This window comes from Nicotiana sylvestris, chromosome 6 (assembly GCF_000393655.2).
Source record: "Nicotiana sylvestris chromosome 6, ASM39365v2, whole genome shotgun sequence".
NCBI classification, from domain to species: domain Eukaryota; kingdom Viridiplantae; phylum Streptophyta; class Magnoliopsida; order Solanales; family Solanaceae; genus Nicotiana; species Nicotiana sylvestris.
The window spans coordinates 83,968,228-83,988,990 of NC_091062.1; the positions used below are offsets into that span (position 1 = coordinate 83,968,228).

At 38.0% G+C, this 20,763-nt stretch overlaps 1 protein-coding gene across 1 annotated transcript; it reads left to right on the top strand.

Moving 5' to 3' along the window:
• The first annotated feature begins 395 nt into the window (after positions 1 to 395).
• LOC104248956 (kunitz trypsin inhibitor 5-like) lies at positions 396 to 1,180 on the top strand. The gene has a single exon (XM_009805312.2). The coding sequence runs from the start codon at positions 434 to 436 to the stop codon at positions 1,064 to 1,066; it is 633 nt and encodes a 210-aa protein (XP_009803614.1). The 5' UTR covers positions 396 to 433; the 3' UTR covers positions 1,067 to 1,180.
• The last annotated feature ends 19,583 nt before the right edge of the window (positions 1,181 to 20,763 follow it).

Sequence of the window (20,763 nt, forward strand, 5' to 3'; positions counted from 1 at the left end):
CGCACGTAAGTGGCAAATTACATTGCGGCATGAATTCAACTGAATATTTTACCTTTGAATTGGTCTATATGTATATATTAGAACTCAACATATAAATTACACCCTCCATTCAAGGTTTATGTGACCCTATTTTATTTTAAATCTTAATCTTACAAATGTTGTTACATATTTAAATATACAATTACAAAGTCTTTCAACTAGCGACACAAAATATTATAGCATATTTATATGATAAATTTAAGAAGTCGTCATATTCTGTCAAATAAATTCACTTAAATTATATACCCGTCACCGTCTAGTACCTCATAAAAATAAACGAGCATGGAGATTTGAGATCACCCACGTGCGCAAAAAAAAAAAAAACACCTTTATCCCTCTATAAATTGACATCCACTTGCCCGGAAACTCATGTCAATTTCTAGAAATTAAGAAAATGAACACCCTGTTGCTACTAGTTTCACTTTCAATTATCCCTTTAGCCCTGTGTGTACCCAATCCCTCAAGGTTGTTAGCAGGTTCATCGCCATCTCCAGTTCTGGACATCAATGGAGACAAAGTACAAGTGGGTCTCAACTATTTCGTGCTGCCGGTGATCCGAGGTAGAGGAGGCGGACTTTACCCTTCCAACGTTAAACAAAATAATACTTGTCCCAGAGACATTATTCAAGAAGTCGATGAAGTACAACAAGGCTTGCCTGTGGTTTTCACACCTTTTGATGCCAAAAAAGGTGTTGTTCGTCTTTCAACTGATCTTAATGTCAGGTTTTTTACTCCAACTATTTGTGCTAGAGAGACTATCTGGAAACTTGGGACCTATGATGACAAGTTGAAGCAATACTTCATGGTAACTGGTGGAGTTGAAGGGAACCCAGGGCCTCAAACATTGAGCAGTTGGTTCAAGATTGAGAAACTTGGGACGGATTATAAGTTTGTGTTCTGTCCAAGTGTGTGCAAGATTTGCAAGGTTATTTGCAAAGATGTCGGTATATACAGTACTAAGGATGGAGTCAGGTTTATGGCTCTCAGTGACACTCCATTTAGGGTTATGTTCAAGAAGACTTTCTAATCCTGCTTTTATTACTCCACTTTCCAATAATTAATGTTCTACTTCTCTAATGCAATCTTGCTTGTGTTCGTTAATTTGAACATGGTAATGCGACTTCTATCTGTGTTTGATTTTTCTAGTGTTTCCTTATTTTTAATTCTCCCATTGAACTGTTGTTTATCTTCCCACCCTTTATTTATACGTATAGTCGTGTATCATTCTCCATTTAGGTGAGGTATCGACAATTCCACGTTAGCCTATAGTGTGGTGCTGACGACTGTCTTCACCATACATATCCTCTTTCCTTTTCCTTTGTTTTACATTTTTACTGCATTATTGGGTCTCCACTAGGTCTTAAAAAGTGTGCACAAATAGTTCCTTTTCAATTATTATCCTGCCATAGTTCCTTTATTCAATTGTTGCCCTGCCACTGTTTATGTATATAGCCTTCTCCGGTTTCAGGAAAGCTTTTTCATATCTTACAAAGATGTGTAAACCAAATTTTAAAATTATCGTTGGTGATTATCTTGGACATTTTTATGTGTGAAGGTTGGACAATAATGCTCAATATTGTCATGCATATCCAATCCACTAGCAGAGGGCCGTACGCAGAATTATAGATAGGTGATATCCGCATTTTTAAGTAAACTAATAAAAAATTACTATAGTAAGATAATATTAATAAAATACACATCAATTACATTAATAAATTACACCCATATCAATTCATTCTAATACTGTTACGGTGCACAACTTATTCCAATATCAACTCATCAAAATGAACAACTCTAACACAACCAATAACTTAATCCCAACACAAAAGGTACCAAAAACTCATTAACACAAGAATAGCTAAAGGACTCACACAATTGGACATAATGCAATAAAGTGAAACAAGCAAGGACAATAAAGGCAAGTAAAGACATGAAATAGTGAAAATATCCAACCAGTACAGGTGAAAACATATAGCAGCTAAGCAAATAGATCAAGGAATAAGTAACAAGAACAAGTAATACTTGAATGACAAATAACAAATAAGGTATAATTAACAGTTAATGACATTTAGCAATCAAGGCAAATAACGAGACATCACATGGCATAACCAATGTCGTGAAGGTAAATAACCCTTCCCGCATGCTTTAACCCATGAAAACACATATACACTCGTCACCTCGCATATACACCATTCTCACATATAATTCTCGTAGAAAATAGACTAACAAGTCCTAATTCTCTCAAATCAAAGTTAAACATGACACTTACCTCTTTCCGCAATCAAATTAACAAACCACGACTTTTCCTTTAAAACAACTCTCCAAACCAACCGAATCTAGCCAAATATCATTCAAATAATCCAAAATAAGTTTTAGAATCTACCCACGAAAGAAAAATGTTCAATCTTTAGCAAAATTTAAAAAGTCAACAAAAGTCAACCCCTAGCCTGTTGATCAAAACCTAAGATTCGGGCCAAAATTCGATTACACATTCACCTCTAAGCCCCGTTATGTAATTTGTTTTGAAATCCGACCTCAATTTGAAGTCTAAATCTTTATTTTACAAAATTCTTAAATTTTACCCAAAACCCCTATTTCTACCATGTAATTTTTAGATTTGATGTTAAAACCTGATGAAAAGTAATTGAAATTGATTAAAAACTAATTAAAGATGCTTACAAATAAATTTGGGAAGAAAACATTCTTCAAAAATCGCCTCTAGAGAGCTTATGGTTGAAAAATGGTGTAAAATAAGCTATGTCCTAATTTTCCCCTCTTTTACCGAACTGCAGATGTCGCATTTGTGAACAATAGTTCGTAGATGTCGCATTTGCGAACACTAACTCACAAATGTGATGTCCGCAAATGCGATCAGTGCATCAGGCCCAGTAAAGTCGCAAATGCTAGGGGCCCTTTTTAGCAAATGCGCACCAATGCTTCGCAAGTGCGAAGCTGAGTCTCAGGACACTTCATTGCAAATGCGACTCTTGCACCAGCAAAGTGTTGCACCAGCAGTTCCCAATTCTCCAATACTTACCCGAAACTTAACTAAGCCCCTCGATCTCCAAAGCAAACATGCACACAAGTGTAATAACATCCTACAAATTTATTGGCTACCTCGAATCATCAAAAAAAACATCAAATAACAAAAATCAATCATCAAAACTCAAGAATTTCAACTTTAAAACTCATTTTCATAATTTCTCACATAACGTGTCGAAATACACTCGGGTCACCCTAGACCCCAACCGAACATGCGTACAAGTTCAAAAATATCATACGAACCTACTGAAATCATCAAAATACCAATCTTGGATCGTTCATAAAAAGTATTGACTATGGTCAACTCTAGCCTCATTTTAAGTCAAAAATTACTTTTTCTTCAAAATTTTACATAAAAACTTTGGAAAAAATAACACGGACCGTGCACACAAATAAATAAACATCAAATGAAGCTATGAGAGGTCTCAAAATACGAAAATAAAGGCTAGTACTCAAAATGAGCTATCGGGTCATTACATTCTCCACCTCTAAAAGAGACGCTCGTCGTCAAACGAACATAGAAAAGTACCTAGACTGATAAAAAGGTGGGGGTATTTACTCCGCATATCGGATTCGGACTCTCACGTAGCCTCCTCAATCGACTGACCTCTCTATTGCACTTTAACAGAAGGAAACTCTTAGATCTCAACTTACGAACTTGTCGGTCTAGAATAGCCACCAGCTCTTCCTCATAGGTCAAATTTTTATCAAGTTGCACCGTGTTGAAGTCCAAAACATGTGATCTATCCTCATGGTACTTCCGAAGCATGGAAATATGAAATACCGGATGTACCCCTGCTAGGATAAGAGGCAATGCAAGCATGTAAGCAACCTCCCCAACTTTTTCCAAGATTGCAAATGGGCCATTAAACCTCGGGCTCAACTTCCCCTTCGTCCTAAATTGCATCATGCCTTTCATAGGCGTCACTCAGAGAAGAACCTTCTCACCCACCATAAAAGCCACATCTCGAACCTTCCGGTCCGCATAACTCTTCTGTAGTTGTACAAAGTTGCTCCTAAATCACATTAACTTTTTCCGTAGCATCACGGACCAAATCAGTGCCCAACAATCTATCTTGTCCGAGCTCAAACCAACTATTCAGTGAACGACATCTCCTCCCATAAAAAGCCTCGTATGGAGCCATCTAAATAATCGACTGATAACTCTTGATGTAGACAAACTCTGTGAGCGTAGAAACTGATCTCATGAACCTTCGAAATCAATAACACCGACACATAACATGTCCTCCAAGATCTGAATATTGCGCTTGGGTAGCCCGTCCGTTTGAGGATGAAATGCGGTATTTAGCTCGATCCACGTTCCAACTCCCACTACACAGCTCTCCAAAATGTGATATGAACTACGTGACTCAGTCAGAAATTATGGAAATGGGCACATTGTGCAAGTGGATAATCTCCTAGATGTAAATATAAGCCAACGGGTGTGAAGAATAGAAAGTCATCACTGAAATGGAGTGCGGAATTAGTCAACCTATCATAATAACCCAGACTATGTCATACTCCCTTCGTTCCAATTTGTGTGAACCTGTTTGACTGAGCACGGAGTTTAAGAAAAAAATAAAGAATTTTGGAATTTGTGATCCTAAACAAGTTAAAAAAGGGCCTAGAGTATTTGTGTAGTTATTAAAGCTTCTCATTAAGGGTAGAATTGTAAGTTTAAGCTCAATTGTTACCAAATTTAGAAAAGGGGTCATTCTTTTTGGAACAGACCAAAAAGGAAATAGGTTCATATAAACTGGAACAGAGGGAGTATATCCTCAAGGGACGTGGTAAGCCTACCATAAAATCCATAATGATGCACTCCCACCTTCACTCGGGTATCTCCAATCTCTGAGTCAACCCACTCGGTTTCTGATGCTCGTACTTCACCTGTTGACCATTCAAACACCGAGATACATAAGTAACAATATTTTTCTTCATTCTCTGCCACCAATAGTGACATTTCAAGTCACGGTATATCTTCGTGACACATGCGTGAATAGAATAACGCAAAATGTGAGCCTCCTCAAGGATCAACTCTCTCAACCCATCAATATTTGGAACACAAATACGGCCCTGAAGCTGCATAACACCACCATCCCCAATCAGAACCTCCTTAGCACCACCCCGCTACACCGTGTCCCTCAACACCAACAAGTGAGGATCATCAAACTGGCAAGCCTTGACATGCTCCAACAACAAGGACTATGCCACAATACAAGTAAAAACTCGGCTAGGCTCCGAAACATCCAATCTCACAAATCGATTGGCCAAGGCTTGAACATCCATAGCTAGCAGCCTTTCCACTATCGATAAGTATGCCAAACTAGCCATGCTCTCAGCCTTCTCACTCATTGTATCAGCCACTACATTGGCCTTTCCCGAATGATATAATATGGTAATATCATAGTCTTTAAACAACTCTAACCATCTCTGTTGCCGCAAATTAAGGTCCTTCTACTTGAACAGGTGCTAGAGACTCTGATGGTCGGTATAGACCTTGCAGATGTTGCTCATTCTACTCTCAACTTCTAGAGTAAACCGAAATATCATCAATGAAGATGATCGCAAAAGAATCCAAATAGGGCTTGAACAACTGGTTCATCAAATCCATAAAGGTTGTTGGGGCATTAGTCAAGCCATATGACATCACTAAGAACTCGTAGTGACCATACTGAGTTCGAATGGCGATCTTAGGGACATTCGATTCCCTAATATGCACCTGATGGTAGCCAGATCTCAAGTCAATCTTGGAAAACTCCTTGGCACCCTGAAGCTGGTCAAATAAGTCATCAATCCTCGAAAATGAATACTTGTTTTTAATAGTGACCTTGTTCAACTATCGATATCTATACACATCCTCACGATCCATCCTTCTTCCTCACAAACAACACTGGTGCACTCTAAGGCGAGACACTCCGTCTAATAAATCCCTTGTCAAGCAAATTTTACAACTGCTCCTTCAATTCTTTCAACTCAACTGGGGCCATACGGTATGGTGGAATAGAAATGGGATGAGTGCCCAGAACCAAGTTAATGCAGAAGTTAATATCTTTGCCGAGTGGCATCCCCAGCAAATCTGTAGGGAACATCTTTGGGAACTCACGCACAACTGGTACCGAATCCATGGAAGGAACCTCCCACTAGGATCACGTATTTAGGCTAAATATGCCAAACACCCATTCTCAACCATATGCCGAGCCTTCATATATGAAATAACCCTCCTTGTGAAATAACCAGGAGTCCCTCTCCACTCTAATCGAGTCAACCCCGGCATGGCTAATATCACAGTCTTGGCGTGATAATCTAAAATAGCATGATAATGTGACGACCAATCCATGCCCAAGATCACATCAAAATCTACTATATCAAGTAATGGAAGGTCAACCTTAGTCTCATATCTCCCGATAGTGACGAGACAAGCACGATATACCTAGTCCACCATAATAAAATCCCCATCAGGGGTAAACACATAAATAGAAGCACTCAAACAATCACGAGACATATCCAAATATGAACAAAAATAGGATGACACATATGAATATGTGGAACCAGGATCAAATAGAACTGATGCATCTATATGGAAAACTCGAACAATACATGTGATGACCGCATCCGACGATTCTGACTCAGGTCTAGCTGGGAATGCATAGAAATGGGGCTGAGCCCCACCACTCTGACCTCCACCTCTCAGATGGCCTCTAACTAGTTGGCCTCCATCTCTAATGACCTGACCACTACCTCGGGCTACCTAACCCCCATATCTAGCTAGCTGAGGGGGTCGATGGGCAACTAGTGCTAGAATCATGTCATGATTACCTTGTTATGGTCTGTTGCTCCTCAATCTACATCATGATATGACCTCTTTTTCCGCACTCAAAAAAACCCCACGGCTATCATAGCTGCTGAGTCTGTGATGATCCCTGATGACCTTGATGACCATCGTAGTAACTCTATAATGGTAGTGCACTGATAGGAGCATAAGGTGTACGGAATACTGGCTGCTCTGAAAGAGACCCATATACATTGTGACCACCTGAAGAACCATGAGACACCTAAAGTGATGAATGAACGGTCTTGATAAGATGGCCTCTACCAAATGAACCTCTACCTCCAGATGAGGTACCACTTAAACAACCGGAATGATAAGGCCTCTTCTCAGATGTCGCCTCTCTGCCTTGCCTGCAAATCCTCTCGATCCGCCTCGCAGTCTCTATAACCCAAGTGAAAGAAATATCATCCTCAGTCTTTCTAGTCATCTACAACCTGATACCATAAGTAAATCCATGTATAAATCTCCTCACCATATCCCTCTTAGTAGGGATCAAGATAGCTTGATGGCGTGATAGATCCATAAATCTAGTCTCGTACAAGGTAACTGTCATGGTATCTTGCTAGAAGCGCTCAAACTGGCTGCATAGATCCTCTCTCTGAGTTAAAGGGATGAACTTCTCCAAAAATAGCTGTGAGAACTGTTCCCAAGTAAGAGAAAGTGAACCTGCAGGCCGACCCCGAACATACTCTTGCCACCATCTCTTGGCGGAACTAGTCATCCAAACACTATTAAGTCAACTCCATTGGACTCCACTATGCCCTTGTTGTGCAACACCTCATGGCAACAATGCAAGAAATACTGTGGGTCCTTAGAAGGTGTACCACCAAAATGAATGGGACATAGCTTGGTAAACCTATCCGATCTCTTCAACCCCTATGTCGACATAGCTGGTTCCTCTCCAGACCGTGTAGCAATGGCAGGCTAAACTGATCCAAATGTTAGAACTACCGAAGTTTGATATCCGTGAGGCATCGACTCTAGAGTGTGAGTAGCGGGAGTCTGGGATCCTCCCCCAGCCTAAGAGACGGCTGGTGCTACAAGAAATACACCGACCTGGACCATGCTCTCCATAATACCCACTAAGAGGACTAGAGCATCCTGAAGTAGGGGTGGCAATGAACCCTCTAGGACTTTATCTGGTCCAACTAGTGTGGCCAAAATAGGGTATCCTCCTTCTACTCGATCTTAGGCTCTGCAATCGGTGCTGCTGTGTCGGCTCTAGGTAGAACTCTGCCTCTGCCTCTGGCTCGGCCTCGGCCTCTACCCTGGTAGTGGTTGCAACCTGGGGCTCTGGCTCGGCTATGGCTGTTGTGTGAGTCCTCACCATTTGTGAGAGAACAAGAATAGAATCATACTTCAGCGACAGAATAAAGTCACACGATAAATAAAGAAAGTAGTGACATTTCCTAAAGCTTTATAACCTCTAGAAGATAAGTACAGACGTCTCCGTAGCGATCCTCTAGACTCTACTAAGCTTGTTCATAACTCGTGAGACCTAGGCAACCTAGTGCTCTAATACCAACTTGTCGCGACCCGGAATCTCAACCACGGGGCCGTGATGGCGTCTAACTTCCACTTGCTAGGCAAGACGACGTCAACCATATAATTAACCAATTTTTTTACAATATAAAACAAAATAATAATAATAATAATAATTAACAGTTGGTAAAATCTGAATTGCATATGATAAATCTACAAATAACATGGTCAATACTAATCCCAAAAATATGGAGTCACAAGTACATGAGCGAGTAGAATACCACAAATATACTGTGAATTACATACATCTGTTTGAAGCATAATAAACAGTAAAGACAGAATAAAAGGGAACTTCAGGAACTGCCAATGCCAAGAAGCTCTACCTCAAGTCTCCTGGGTAGGTAAGATTCGAGCGAACTCCTCTACGCACCGGTGGGACCAACACCAGGATCTGCACAAGAAGTACAGAAGTATAGTATGAGTACAACCGACCCTATATACTTTGTATCTGTCGAGCCTAACCCCGACAAATTGGTGACAAGGCTATGACATGACACTCACTACAAACTTGTACGAATAATAATAAAAGACTATAGAAATATAGGGAAAGTAAGTAAACTCATAAGAACAAGACTCGAAGGTCAACTAATAGAGGGCCTTAGAATAACATCATCTCAAAATCCTCATATGATAGTACTGGAATGGAAAATTACAACTATAATCACTATAATACATCATACTCCGTTGCAACGCGCGACCCGATCCCAACAATATTGTCACGACCAAAACCGATGGGCCGCGACGGGCACCCGGTACCTTACTCTATCGAATACCAACGTTACGTATCTTTCTTATTACATCATCATATACACGTGACATACGAGCCTAATAGGCCAACATAATCATTTATAAACTCAAAACATAGGCCGACAAGGCCGTACAATCTTTCACGTACACGACATATGTCTACAAGCCTCAAAGAATACATAAATATCATAAAGGTCGAGATAGAGTCCCGCCATACCAAACAATATACATCTAACTCATACTAACCAAACAAGCAACTCCGAAGCAAATGGAGCGCACCAATATCTTCCGCTGAGCTGATAGCCTACATGGAGGGCTCTCGACCTGCCTATCGGGACCTGCGGGCATAAAACGCAACGTCCCCAGGCAAACAGGACGTCCATACAAATAATGTACTGAGTATGTAAGGCAAATAAATAAATGCATAAGAGACATGGAAGACATATAGAGTATATGACTCAACCTGTAAGTCTGAATAACTTTGTAAATCATAAATTACTTTTAGCGTCATGTGTATGCGTATGAATGTCATGTCGTGCATAGGTACATGTTTCATAACATCATCAGCCTCTGAGGGCATCCCATCATATCATATCGGCCACTGCAGGCAAAATCATCATCGTATACCATCTGATCAGGTGGTGGTACGTATATAATGCCATAACCATTCCCATATCCTATATACATATATACATACATATATACGTGTATATAATGCCCTTTGAATCATATTTACATATATATGCGTATATAACGCAGTTTGAATCATATTTCAGCCACTATGGGCAACATCATCATCATATACAAGCTGATCAGGAGGTGGTGCATATATAACGCCATAACCTTTTTCCATATCCTATATATATATATATATATATTTACATATATATGTGTATATAACGTCATCTGGTCATGGGTCAATGCACATGTATAAATGAGTGAAATGCATGCAAAATACATAATAATCTCGATATTCCTTTCGGATAAACTTTTTCAACTGCATATTATTTTGAGACCCTTAAACAGAAAATAATAATAATTCTCATGGGGAATCAAAAATATAGACACCCCGACTATTTCTATGAATAGAGTAATTTATAGAAACTGTGTATTTGCTCATTTCTTCAGTATAATCTGGATCATGCCAAAAGAAAGAAGGGAGGGCCTTAACATACCAGAGTCGATTCCCTTGACTAAGATTACACTGCGATCCCTTATAATTGCAAAATCTCACGTTGCTTTGGATTGTTGAAGATCTTATCTTGCTTATGAACTGAAATCCTATCAAACATCTAGAACTTACGTTGTACATGATCAAAGTGATCATGGCGCACTTAATATCACTTTAGGCCGTTAGGGGGATATGATTTAGAATATTAATCCGACCTTCAAAAGGAATATAACTTAAACTGTTCCACCAATAAAGAATAAACATTGAATTCAACATAATTGTTCTTGTTGTGCTGTAAAACCAAGATCAAGGCAACATAGCTTTTACTTTTTATGGCATAAATATAGCCGAAGATACAGTAGTCTATTAACTATTATTTCTGATGTATAATACCTATCCTTTTGAATAGATATGTGAGACATTTCTTTTTTGTTAAGACAAGCATAGATATGACTCACGTCATTAGGCATAGCCAAATCCTATATCTCTATCCTTGCCACCTAATACAATGACTTAAGAGTCATACTTCATGGGGTGGCTTAATGCCACGTGGGTAGTTATCCACTTATTAGGTAATTAGGTAATGTTTTGTTATCCGATAATTAACCAATTACCTGCATAATTTAAAAATTACCACAAATTACTTAAAATTCTATTATTTTTAAAATACTTCATATATACTTAATATATTATACTACCGTGGTCATATGGTATCTTTCATGTTACTAGTTCATAATTATTGGGTATTATCACTCGACCCATATTTTATTCCAAATTGACTACTTTCAACGAAACTTGTTTTCTTTAATCCATGTACCCTCTTATTCTTCATAACACTTATTTATTGCTTGCTATAAATAGCGTAAGTACGTTAACGTCAAGATGATCTCATCCCCAAGTCTTATATTGGTTTACTGAAAAAGAAATTTTAACGTACAATACTTCAGGGTGCAACATCGTTATAACTTAATACTGCGAAACGTGACATCACCGTAATGTAATACTGCGGGATGTGACATCTCACTTCCGGGTTCTCATTAATTTTTTTATGGAGTATTTTCATGTACGAAAATATAAGGTGTAACATCATTCCCCCCTTTGGAACATTCGTCCTCGAATGTTGACTGATGCGCTTATCGTTCTCATATCTCATAGCTCTTGCGAATACTTTAGTAGTCCTCTTGCCATCTAGGCAACTGTTCTGTTAATAAGTCCAAAGGCCAGGGTATTCCCCCCTTAGACCTCCTTCTCACACCACAACTTGTAGTCGGAATCCTTTCAATCTCGTAACTGTTGCTACCTTTCATCATGCAGCCTGTACGATTTTGACCTTGTAAGGGCGCCCTATATCTAGGCTTCATAGGTAGAGCATGATAAGATGTCCCTTTGGGTATCTATGAGTATACTCGAGTTCTTCTCTCGGTACTTTGTTGAATTCACGAATATTGCTGAATCTCATTGCATGGGTTCGTTTAGCCATCCATATGAATTTACTGCCATAACTCTTACTTTATCGTTGCTGAGGTCTGCTACCAAATCCCAGCTTACTCTCGTTGCTTATTCCATATGTATAAATTTAAGTCCTTTAATGCTTCCTCATTACTACTTATCTTTAGAATAACGGCCTAATCTCATCTCATAATTTGTGACTTTTGTCCATCCATTGTTGATTTATCTCAATATTGATCTACAATACACCACTAATAACTTGATACTCCTTATGTAATACTTTGCCCCTATGGCTTACGTTACGTCAAGGAATATTCGAAATAATTTTCCTGATCCACTTAACGGCGATACTCTACTTCAATATCCATATTCTATAGCATCCCACGGTGATTCTCTTACATGGGTATTTTAATCCCGTACAATTCATGAATCCTTTTTTTTTCAAATCATTACTCAATTGAAGGCCTAAACGTCATCCTTTATCTATCACCATAACATCTTTATTCTACGATTAGGGCAGCATTCGATCTATTCTAAATACTACTCACTAAGTATAACTCCTTTGAGTCCATTCAGGCTATACTGAGGTTACTATAACATAGAGAAGCCATTAGCTCCCTTGTTTTCATGGGCCTAATCCTGAGGACTAATCCATTCTCGTCACCTTCTTACTGCCCTTTCTTATCCGTATTCTTGTCTTCCTAAAACCTTGTTGCTTTACCATACTTTAGCTTGCGACCTATACATATCTATTTATACTACTCGTAACCTTCCTTCAACTTACTTGAATTTCCTTATGTTATTCTGGAACGTCAAGCGATACATCACATCGTCTCCAACTCTTCTCTACTCTCTTAACTAGATCTCTCAGTACTTAGAAACCATAGGTTGGAAGACATGTCGCTGACGATGTCACTATCATTCCTGGTTATTGGATCCCCGTGCTTATAACCTTCTATCTGAAGTATGGACTATTCACAACTTTCTGCATTTGAGTATCTCATACGATGTTCACTTTTACCTTACCTACTTAAAATCTCGTATTACATATTTTATCTCCTTCACAATATCCCCTCCACCTAGGTCTAATTCATGTCCATAACTTGAAGCTCTATTATAATACTCGCACCTCTGGTACATACACAATCCGGTGGGAGCTTCATACTGACTTCTTATGAGGTTGGTACTTCTTCTAACTGGCTTTATCATAGAGCTGTTATAGAATATAGTTGTTGTGCTATCTCTCTTGCACCTTTAATATTAAGAGTGATTCTGCTATGTTCTCAATCATGATTCCTATAACTTCTGGGTCCAATAATCAGACTCCTGATTACTTAGTTGATGTCACTTTTTAGGTTCCTCTTGCTTCTGATCAGCCTTTACATAGGCTTAAGCTATCTTCCGATCAGTGGCTCATGGTATCAATTATTACCTTAGCCTTTCATGGGAGTTATGGAATATCTATGATACAATCTTCTAATAATTCAATCCTTTGTCCATGTTCTGGGCTTAATTCTTTTGTTCCATCTTAGCTTTCTTTCACCGTAAGCTATTACTTTTCCTGGTATTTCTACCCCCTTGTTGCTTTCATACTTAGCTTATCTTAATTCCCACGCATGCTAGAGTTTTCGTGCAACTCATATGACCTTCGAATATTTCTTTTAATTTTTCTTCCCGTTCATTATCCATGGTGGGGGCCACTTTCCTTTGCAGTGCTTACAATGTTATTTTGAGACTGTTGTTACACGACCCTTTCCTCTTTAGGTCGTTGTGGTTAGGTTGAAGTCTTTTTTCTTATTTCCTCAGCTAGTCTTTCGTTATAGTACTGAGGGAAAACCCTTGATACCTGTAAAGTTGTGAGCTTATTATGGACCTTTTGATGCCTTTCCTTGCCTATAATTATCCGTAGTTGCTTACCTCCATGCCCTTGTGCTTATAGGGTTGCTTCTGAACTGATATTTTGAATGTCTCCCTAGTGGCACTCTCTTTTATTCCCGTAATATTCATACGGTACCTTTAACTACCCTGACTCCTATCTGAATATATGTCAAGTATTATAACAACATTAATGCGAGGATGAAATCTCCATGTTGGGGTTTACTACATTTACCTTGTATGATCTGCTGATTTATTTGTAACTTCTTTTCTAGCCATGACTAGGCTCTTCCTGAATCAACTACTAACTACTCATCGACCCATTCTCATATACATATTCGGCGTAAACTCTCTAAGGTCATTTCCGTTGTCTAACTTACCTCTTGCACTAGCTCCTTATTTATCAATAACCTTCCGGGCAAGAAACCTTACTTCCTTTTTCTGACATCATTCTTACGTAACATTATGGAATTATAGCATAACTGTAGGATTCGGATAAGTGCAATCTCATACCTTTCTCATTTTTATCGCATTCTTCCTTTATCATTCCATATTCCCCCTTTTAGGAGAGTACTAAGAGTTGGAGCTACGACGACCTGCCTATAGATGTTTCACCTTTTCATCTTTGGCATCCTTTCACATCATCCATGACCCTTACTCGCCATGCAGTAATCCTTCTGTACCAAGGATAAAAAATTTCCTTACTCGTGAGGGTGACACTTAGTATAACTGACACATACAGTCCCTTAAGCTGAACTTTTCTCACATTGCTTGTTGTAGGTAAGCGTCTTTCTGAATGACCATTCTCGGAATTTCTCATGAATCTTCTTTTGTTGTCCATTCTATTATTGGCGGAACAAAATCTGAAATTCTTGTGATGGCGACTATCATCAGTCACTCAGTCCCTAATTCATGTTTAGTTTATCTTGTTCACCAATCCATACTGGCTTCTATTACACTAGGTTCTAACTTTTCCTTTTGGTAATTGCGTCAGAGTTGCGAAGTTATTTCTCGAAGTGAGGATACGACTTTATGGCCTATATTTTTTCATTGTCTCAAGGCCTGTCATCTTTTGTCTTTCCCTTCACTTGACTGTAAATTCTGTAATACTGTCATCATTTTTTTTACCTACCGTTATCATCCGTGTATCATATCTTACTCATAATGCTTCATTAACTCTCTTCTCATCTCCCGCTAATTATCTATGTCTACTTCTTTATTCTAAAAACTCGAACAAAACATTCTTTTGCCTTTGGCTCCCCTTGCTCCCTCCGTTGGCTCTTTCAATTGCCTAACATTCTTTCTTTACTGGGGCGGGAGACACACTAAGGTAATATTTATTCCTTCAAGGCCTCCAGTGCTCATATCTAACTTTAATATCTTAGGGTGCACCATCCAGGTGTCTCACGAGGAGATCTACTAGCACACTTGCAATATCCTTTGGAAATGTCATCTAACACAAACAATCCATTCACCATAGGGTCCTGATGTTCCGTCCATTTCTTAAACTACACTTGTTAGCCCCCACAGGGGATAACGGAGGTGGGTACGACCAATTGTACATATCTCTATTACTGTTGAGGATAACTCTTAATGCTTATATTTTTCTGCCAGAACTGTAATACCGATAATCTTCATTAACTGGGCGCATCGTACCCTAATTCACCTTGTTTCTTTTACTTCTTAAAAGCATTGTCTTTTACCATAAAGGTGGATAAATATTCTTGCCTTAAGGTCTCTTATCAAGAGGCTTACACCTTTCAATACATCTATGATTTGCTAAAGATTTCACATTTACTTATCATAAGCAAGATACAAAATTGAGTTCCTCTAAATCAATAATCCCACGGCTGTATCTCTTATCGATCGTCTTTCTGAATATAGGCATTGTATTATTACGAATAGAAGTTCGGGACTCGAATTCTTATAAGTGAGCTCTACCATGCGATCTAGAGTAAGAAGAAAGAGTGATAGTCCTAAATACCCTGTAGCCTCCTGCTTATAAGTGTGCTACACGACACACCCATAAACAAGACTCTACTAGACACGACTTGTAGACTCCCTAGGACAGAACTGCTCTGATACCAACAATATTTTCACGACCAAAATCGATGGGCCGCAACGGGCGCCCGGTACCTTACTCAACCGAATACCAACGTAACGTGTCTTTCTTATTACATCATTATATACACGTGACCTACGGGCCTAATAGGCCAATATAATCATTTATAAACTCAAAACATAGGCCGATAAGGCCGTACAATCTTTCACGTACACGACATATGTCTACAAGCCTCTAAGAATACATAAATATCACAAAGGTCGAGACAGAGTCCTGCCATGCCAAAAAATATATGTCTAACTTATACTAACCAAACAAGCAACTCCGAAGCAAATGGAGCGCACCAACATCTTCCGCTGAGCTGATAGCCTACATGGAGGGCTCTCGACCTGTCTATCAGGACCTGCGGGCATGAAACGCAGCGTCCCCAGGCAAAAGGGACGTTTGCACGTATATAACGCCCTTTGAATCATATTTACATATATATGCATATATAACGCCGTTTGAATCATATTTCAGCCACAGTGGGCAACATCATTATCATATACCAGCTGATCAGGTGGTGGTGCATATATAACGCCGTAACCTTTTCCCATATCCCATATACATATATTTACATATATACACGTATATAACGTCATCTGGTCATGGGTCAATGCACATATATAAATGAGTGAAATGCATGAAAAATACATAATAATCTCGATATTCCTTTCGGATAAACTTTTTCAACTGCGTATTATTCTGAGACCCATGAACAGAAAATAATAATAATTCTCATGGGGAATCAAAAATATAGACACCCCTACTATTTCTATGAATTGAGTAATTTTTAGAAACTGTGTATTTGCTCGTTTCTTCAGTATAATCTGGATCATGCTAAAAGAAAGAAGGGAGGGCCTTAACATACCTGAGTTGATTCCCTTGACTAAGATTACACCGCGCTCCCATATAATTGTAAAATCTCACGTTGCTTTGGATTGTTGAAGATCTTATCTTGCTTATGAACTGAAATCCTATCAAACATCTAGAACTTACGCTGTACATGATCAAAGTGATCATGGCGCACTTAATATCACTTTAGGCTGTTAGGGGGATATGATTTAGAATATTAATCCGACCTTCAAAAGGAATATAACTTCAACCGTTCCACCAAAAAAGAACAAACATTGAATTCAACATAATTTTTCTTGTTGTGCGGTAAAACCAAGATCAAGGCAACATAGCTTTTACTTTTTATGGCATCAATATAGCCGAAGATACAGTAGTCTATTAACTATTATTTCTGATGTATAATACCTATCCTTTTGAATAGATATGTGAGACATTTCTTTTTTTTAAGACAAGAATAGATATGACTCACGTCATTAGGCATAGCCAAATCCTATATCTCTATCCTTGCCACCTAATACAATGACTTAAGAGTCATACTTCATGGGGTGGCTTAATGCCACATGGGTAGTTATCCACTTATTAGGTAGTTAGGTAATGTTTCATTACTTGGTAATTAACCAATTACCCACATAATTTAAAAATTACCACAAATTACTTAAAATTCTATTTATTTTTAAAATACTTCATATATACTTTATATATTATACTATCGTGGTCATATGGTACCTTTCATGGTACTAGTTTATAATTATCGGGTATTATCGTTCGACCCGTATTTTATTCTAAATTAACTACTTTCAACGAAACTCGTTTTCTTTAATCTGTGTACCCTCTTATTCTTCATAACACTTATTTATTGCTTGCTATAAATAGCGTAAGTACGTTAACGTCAAGATGATCGCATCCCCAAGTCTTATATCGGTTAGCTAAAAATAAAATTTTAACATACAATACTTCAGGGTGCAACATTGTTATAACTTAATACTACGAAACGTGACATGACTGTAATGTAATACTGCGGGACGTGACATTTCACTTCCGGGTTCTCATTAATTTATTTATGGCGTATTTTTATGTACGAAAATATAGGGTGTAACAAATATCACAATATCTGTTGCGTCATGTAACTCTATTCCAATATCATATCAATATTTATTGCGCCGTGCAACCCGATCCCATTATCAATTCATTCCGATAATCTTACGGCGCGTAACCCGTTCCCAATATCAACTCATTAACACGAACAACTCAACATAACCAACAATATAATCACAACACAAAAGGTACCAAAGCATACAAAGCACCAAGGATCTACTAGTACAACATAAAATTATCAATACCTCATACTCAGAAACCTCAAAATTTCATTAACACAAGAATAGCTAAAGGACTCACACAATTGGACATAATATAATTATGTGCAACAAGTAAGGTAAGGGCAATAAAGGCATGAAACAATAAAAATATCTAACTAGTACAGGTGAAAATAAATATAGCAGGTAAGCAAATATTGATCAAGGAATAAGTAACAAGAACAAGTAACAGTTGTTCTTGTTACTTATTCCTTGATCAATATTTGTTTACCTGCTATATTTATTTTCACATGTACTATTTTAGTAATCCAACCTCAATTTGAGGTCTAAATTTTAATTTTATAAAATTCCTAAATTTTACCAAAAATCCATAATTGCTACCATGAAATTCTTAGATTTGATGTTAAAAATTCATGAAAAGTAATTGAAATTTATTAAAAACTAGTTAAAGATGCTTACTAATTAATTTGAGAAGAAAAAGTTCTTCAAAAATTGCCTCTAGAGAGCTTACGGTTAAAAATGGTATAAAATGAGCTAAGTCCCGATTTCCCCCTCTTTTACCTAGTCGCAAATGTGATGTCCGCAAATACGTGATAGCAAATGCGATAAGTGCATCAGGCCCAGTGAAGTCGCAAAAGCGACATTTGGTTCGCAAATACACGCCAATGCTTCGCAAATGTGAAGCTGACTCCCTGGACACTTCATCACAAATAAGACTTTGGGATCGCAAATGCGATCTCCGCTGAGTTCGCAAAAGCGAAGTACCAGCTCCAAGCCCAATTTCGCAAATGTGATTGTTTGACCATAAAAAAGGGCTCGCAAATGCGAGCTAGACATCGCAAATGCAATATCTGCAGGCTTGAACCAGCAAAGCTTTGCACCAACAGTTACCAACTCTTTCGATACTAACTCGAAACTCAACCGATCCCCTCAGAATCCAAGACGAACATGCACACAAGTGTAATAACATCTTAAAAACTTGCTCGTTACCTCAAATCATTAATGTAACATCAAATAACAAGAATCGATCATCAAAACTCAAGAATTTCAACTTTAAAACTCATTTTTACAATTTCTCACATGACGCGCAGAAATGCGCTCAGGTCACCCCTTACCCCAACCGAACATTTGTATAAATCCAAAAACATCATACGAACCTACCAAAATTATCAAAATACCGATCCGGGGTCACTTACCAAAAAGTTTGACTGTAATCAACTATAGCCGCATTTTAAGTCAAAAATCACTTTTTCTTTAAAATTTTACGTAAAATTTTTTGAAAAATAATACGGACCATGCACGCAAATCAATAAATATCAAATGAAGCTATGAGATGTCTCAGAACATAGAAATAAAGATTAGTACTCAAAACTAACCTACATGTCGTTACATTCAGTTCAAGTTATTCATTTATTTATTTATATAGATAAATCGATAAAACGTAAAAAATATATAATGACTATAACTAATTGACGGAAAGCAAAGAACTTCTAATCATATTATTATCATCATAAATATACATTATTTATTTACAATTATCCTTGACGAGTTTTCATATTTTGAAAATGATCAATAATGACATCATTACTTATATTTGTAAATACATCATTTAAATATTAATCACCTGTGATATTCCTCTATTCATTTGTTATCTGCTTCATGAATGAGAATGCTTTCTTCACAGTTGTGGTAGCAGCAGGTAAAATCAGTACCAATTTCACAAATAAATAAATGTACGAATAAGTCTCTGTCACACCTCCTTTTTTACTACACACCGTAAAGGGTATAAGGGAGTTTTTTCAATTTAAGTGGCAATCGAAATGGGATTATTTATATTAAATCAGAGTTGCCACTTGGGATAATTTATGGCATCCCAAGCCACCGGTTTAAAATCCTGAATCAAGGAAGTTGACTCTTATTTATGGTCCGCGAACACAAAAATCCGGGTAAGGAATTTTGTTAACCCGGGAGAAGGTGTTAGGCACTCCCAAGTTCCGTGATTCTAGCACGATCGCTTTGATCATACTTGGCCTATTAAAATTGTTTAATTACTGACTTTAGATCCTATGTGCATTTATCTATTAACCGCTTTTTAAATCAAAAATTACCTTGAAACGGGTCACGCGTACGTGTACCCATTTTTGGCGCGTAAAAATCATGTCACGCGTATGTGTCCACAATTAATAATGCTTGTTATTATTAAGAAAGTTTAGCCGAAGTTACGCGAACGTATACTCCGATTTTGTTTTTAAAAATCGCAACCGTGTCACGCGAACGTGTCTACAATCACGATAGTATTTTAAACGGCCCTAAAGGTTTCTCTACGAACATTTGTTATTTTACATCTATATTATGAAATTAGCACAAGAGCCATTTGTTACTAAGTGTCTGATTATGGCTTGCCTCAAATTCCCTTTTCAAGACCCTAATTAATTAAACACTAAAGTACTTGACACCTATTTTAGGTGAATAATTCAAACAAATCCCTTCCAATCAACAAGGCTTCATTAAACCATTTTATTAGTGAAAGGGCCTGAATTAAACAGGCCCAAACTTCTGGGAAACAAACCTGTCTCAACGTAGGGAAACTCTTTTGACTTAAGAAACTCCAATAATATTCAAACCCAAAGGCCCAAATATTTTGGCAACGCTGGCTACAGGCAAGGACTTCAGGATTGAATCCCTGAAGCCAAATCTAACAATGACCTTGCTCATAGCCTTTTGACCATTGGGGAGGGGAGAAAACGAGTTGGGGGCATGGATAAGAACCTTATATAGCAATCAATAATAATCCCTT

Coding starts and splice junctions, on each gene's coding strand:
- LOC104248956 (XM_009805312.2), top strand. CDS start 434: ATGAACACCCTGTTGCTACTAGTTTCACTTTCAATTATCCCTTTAGCC.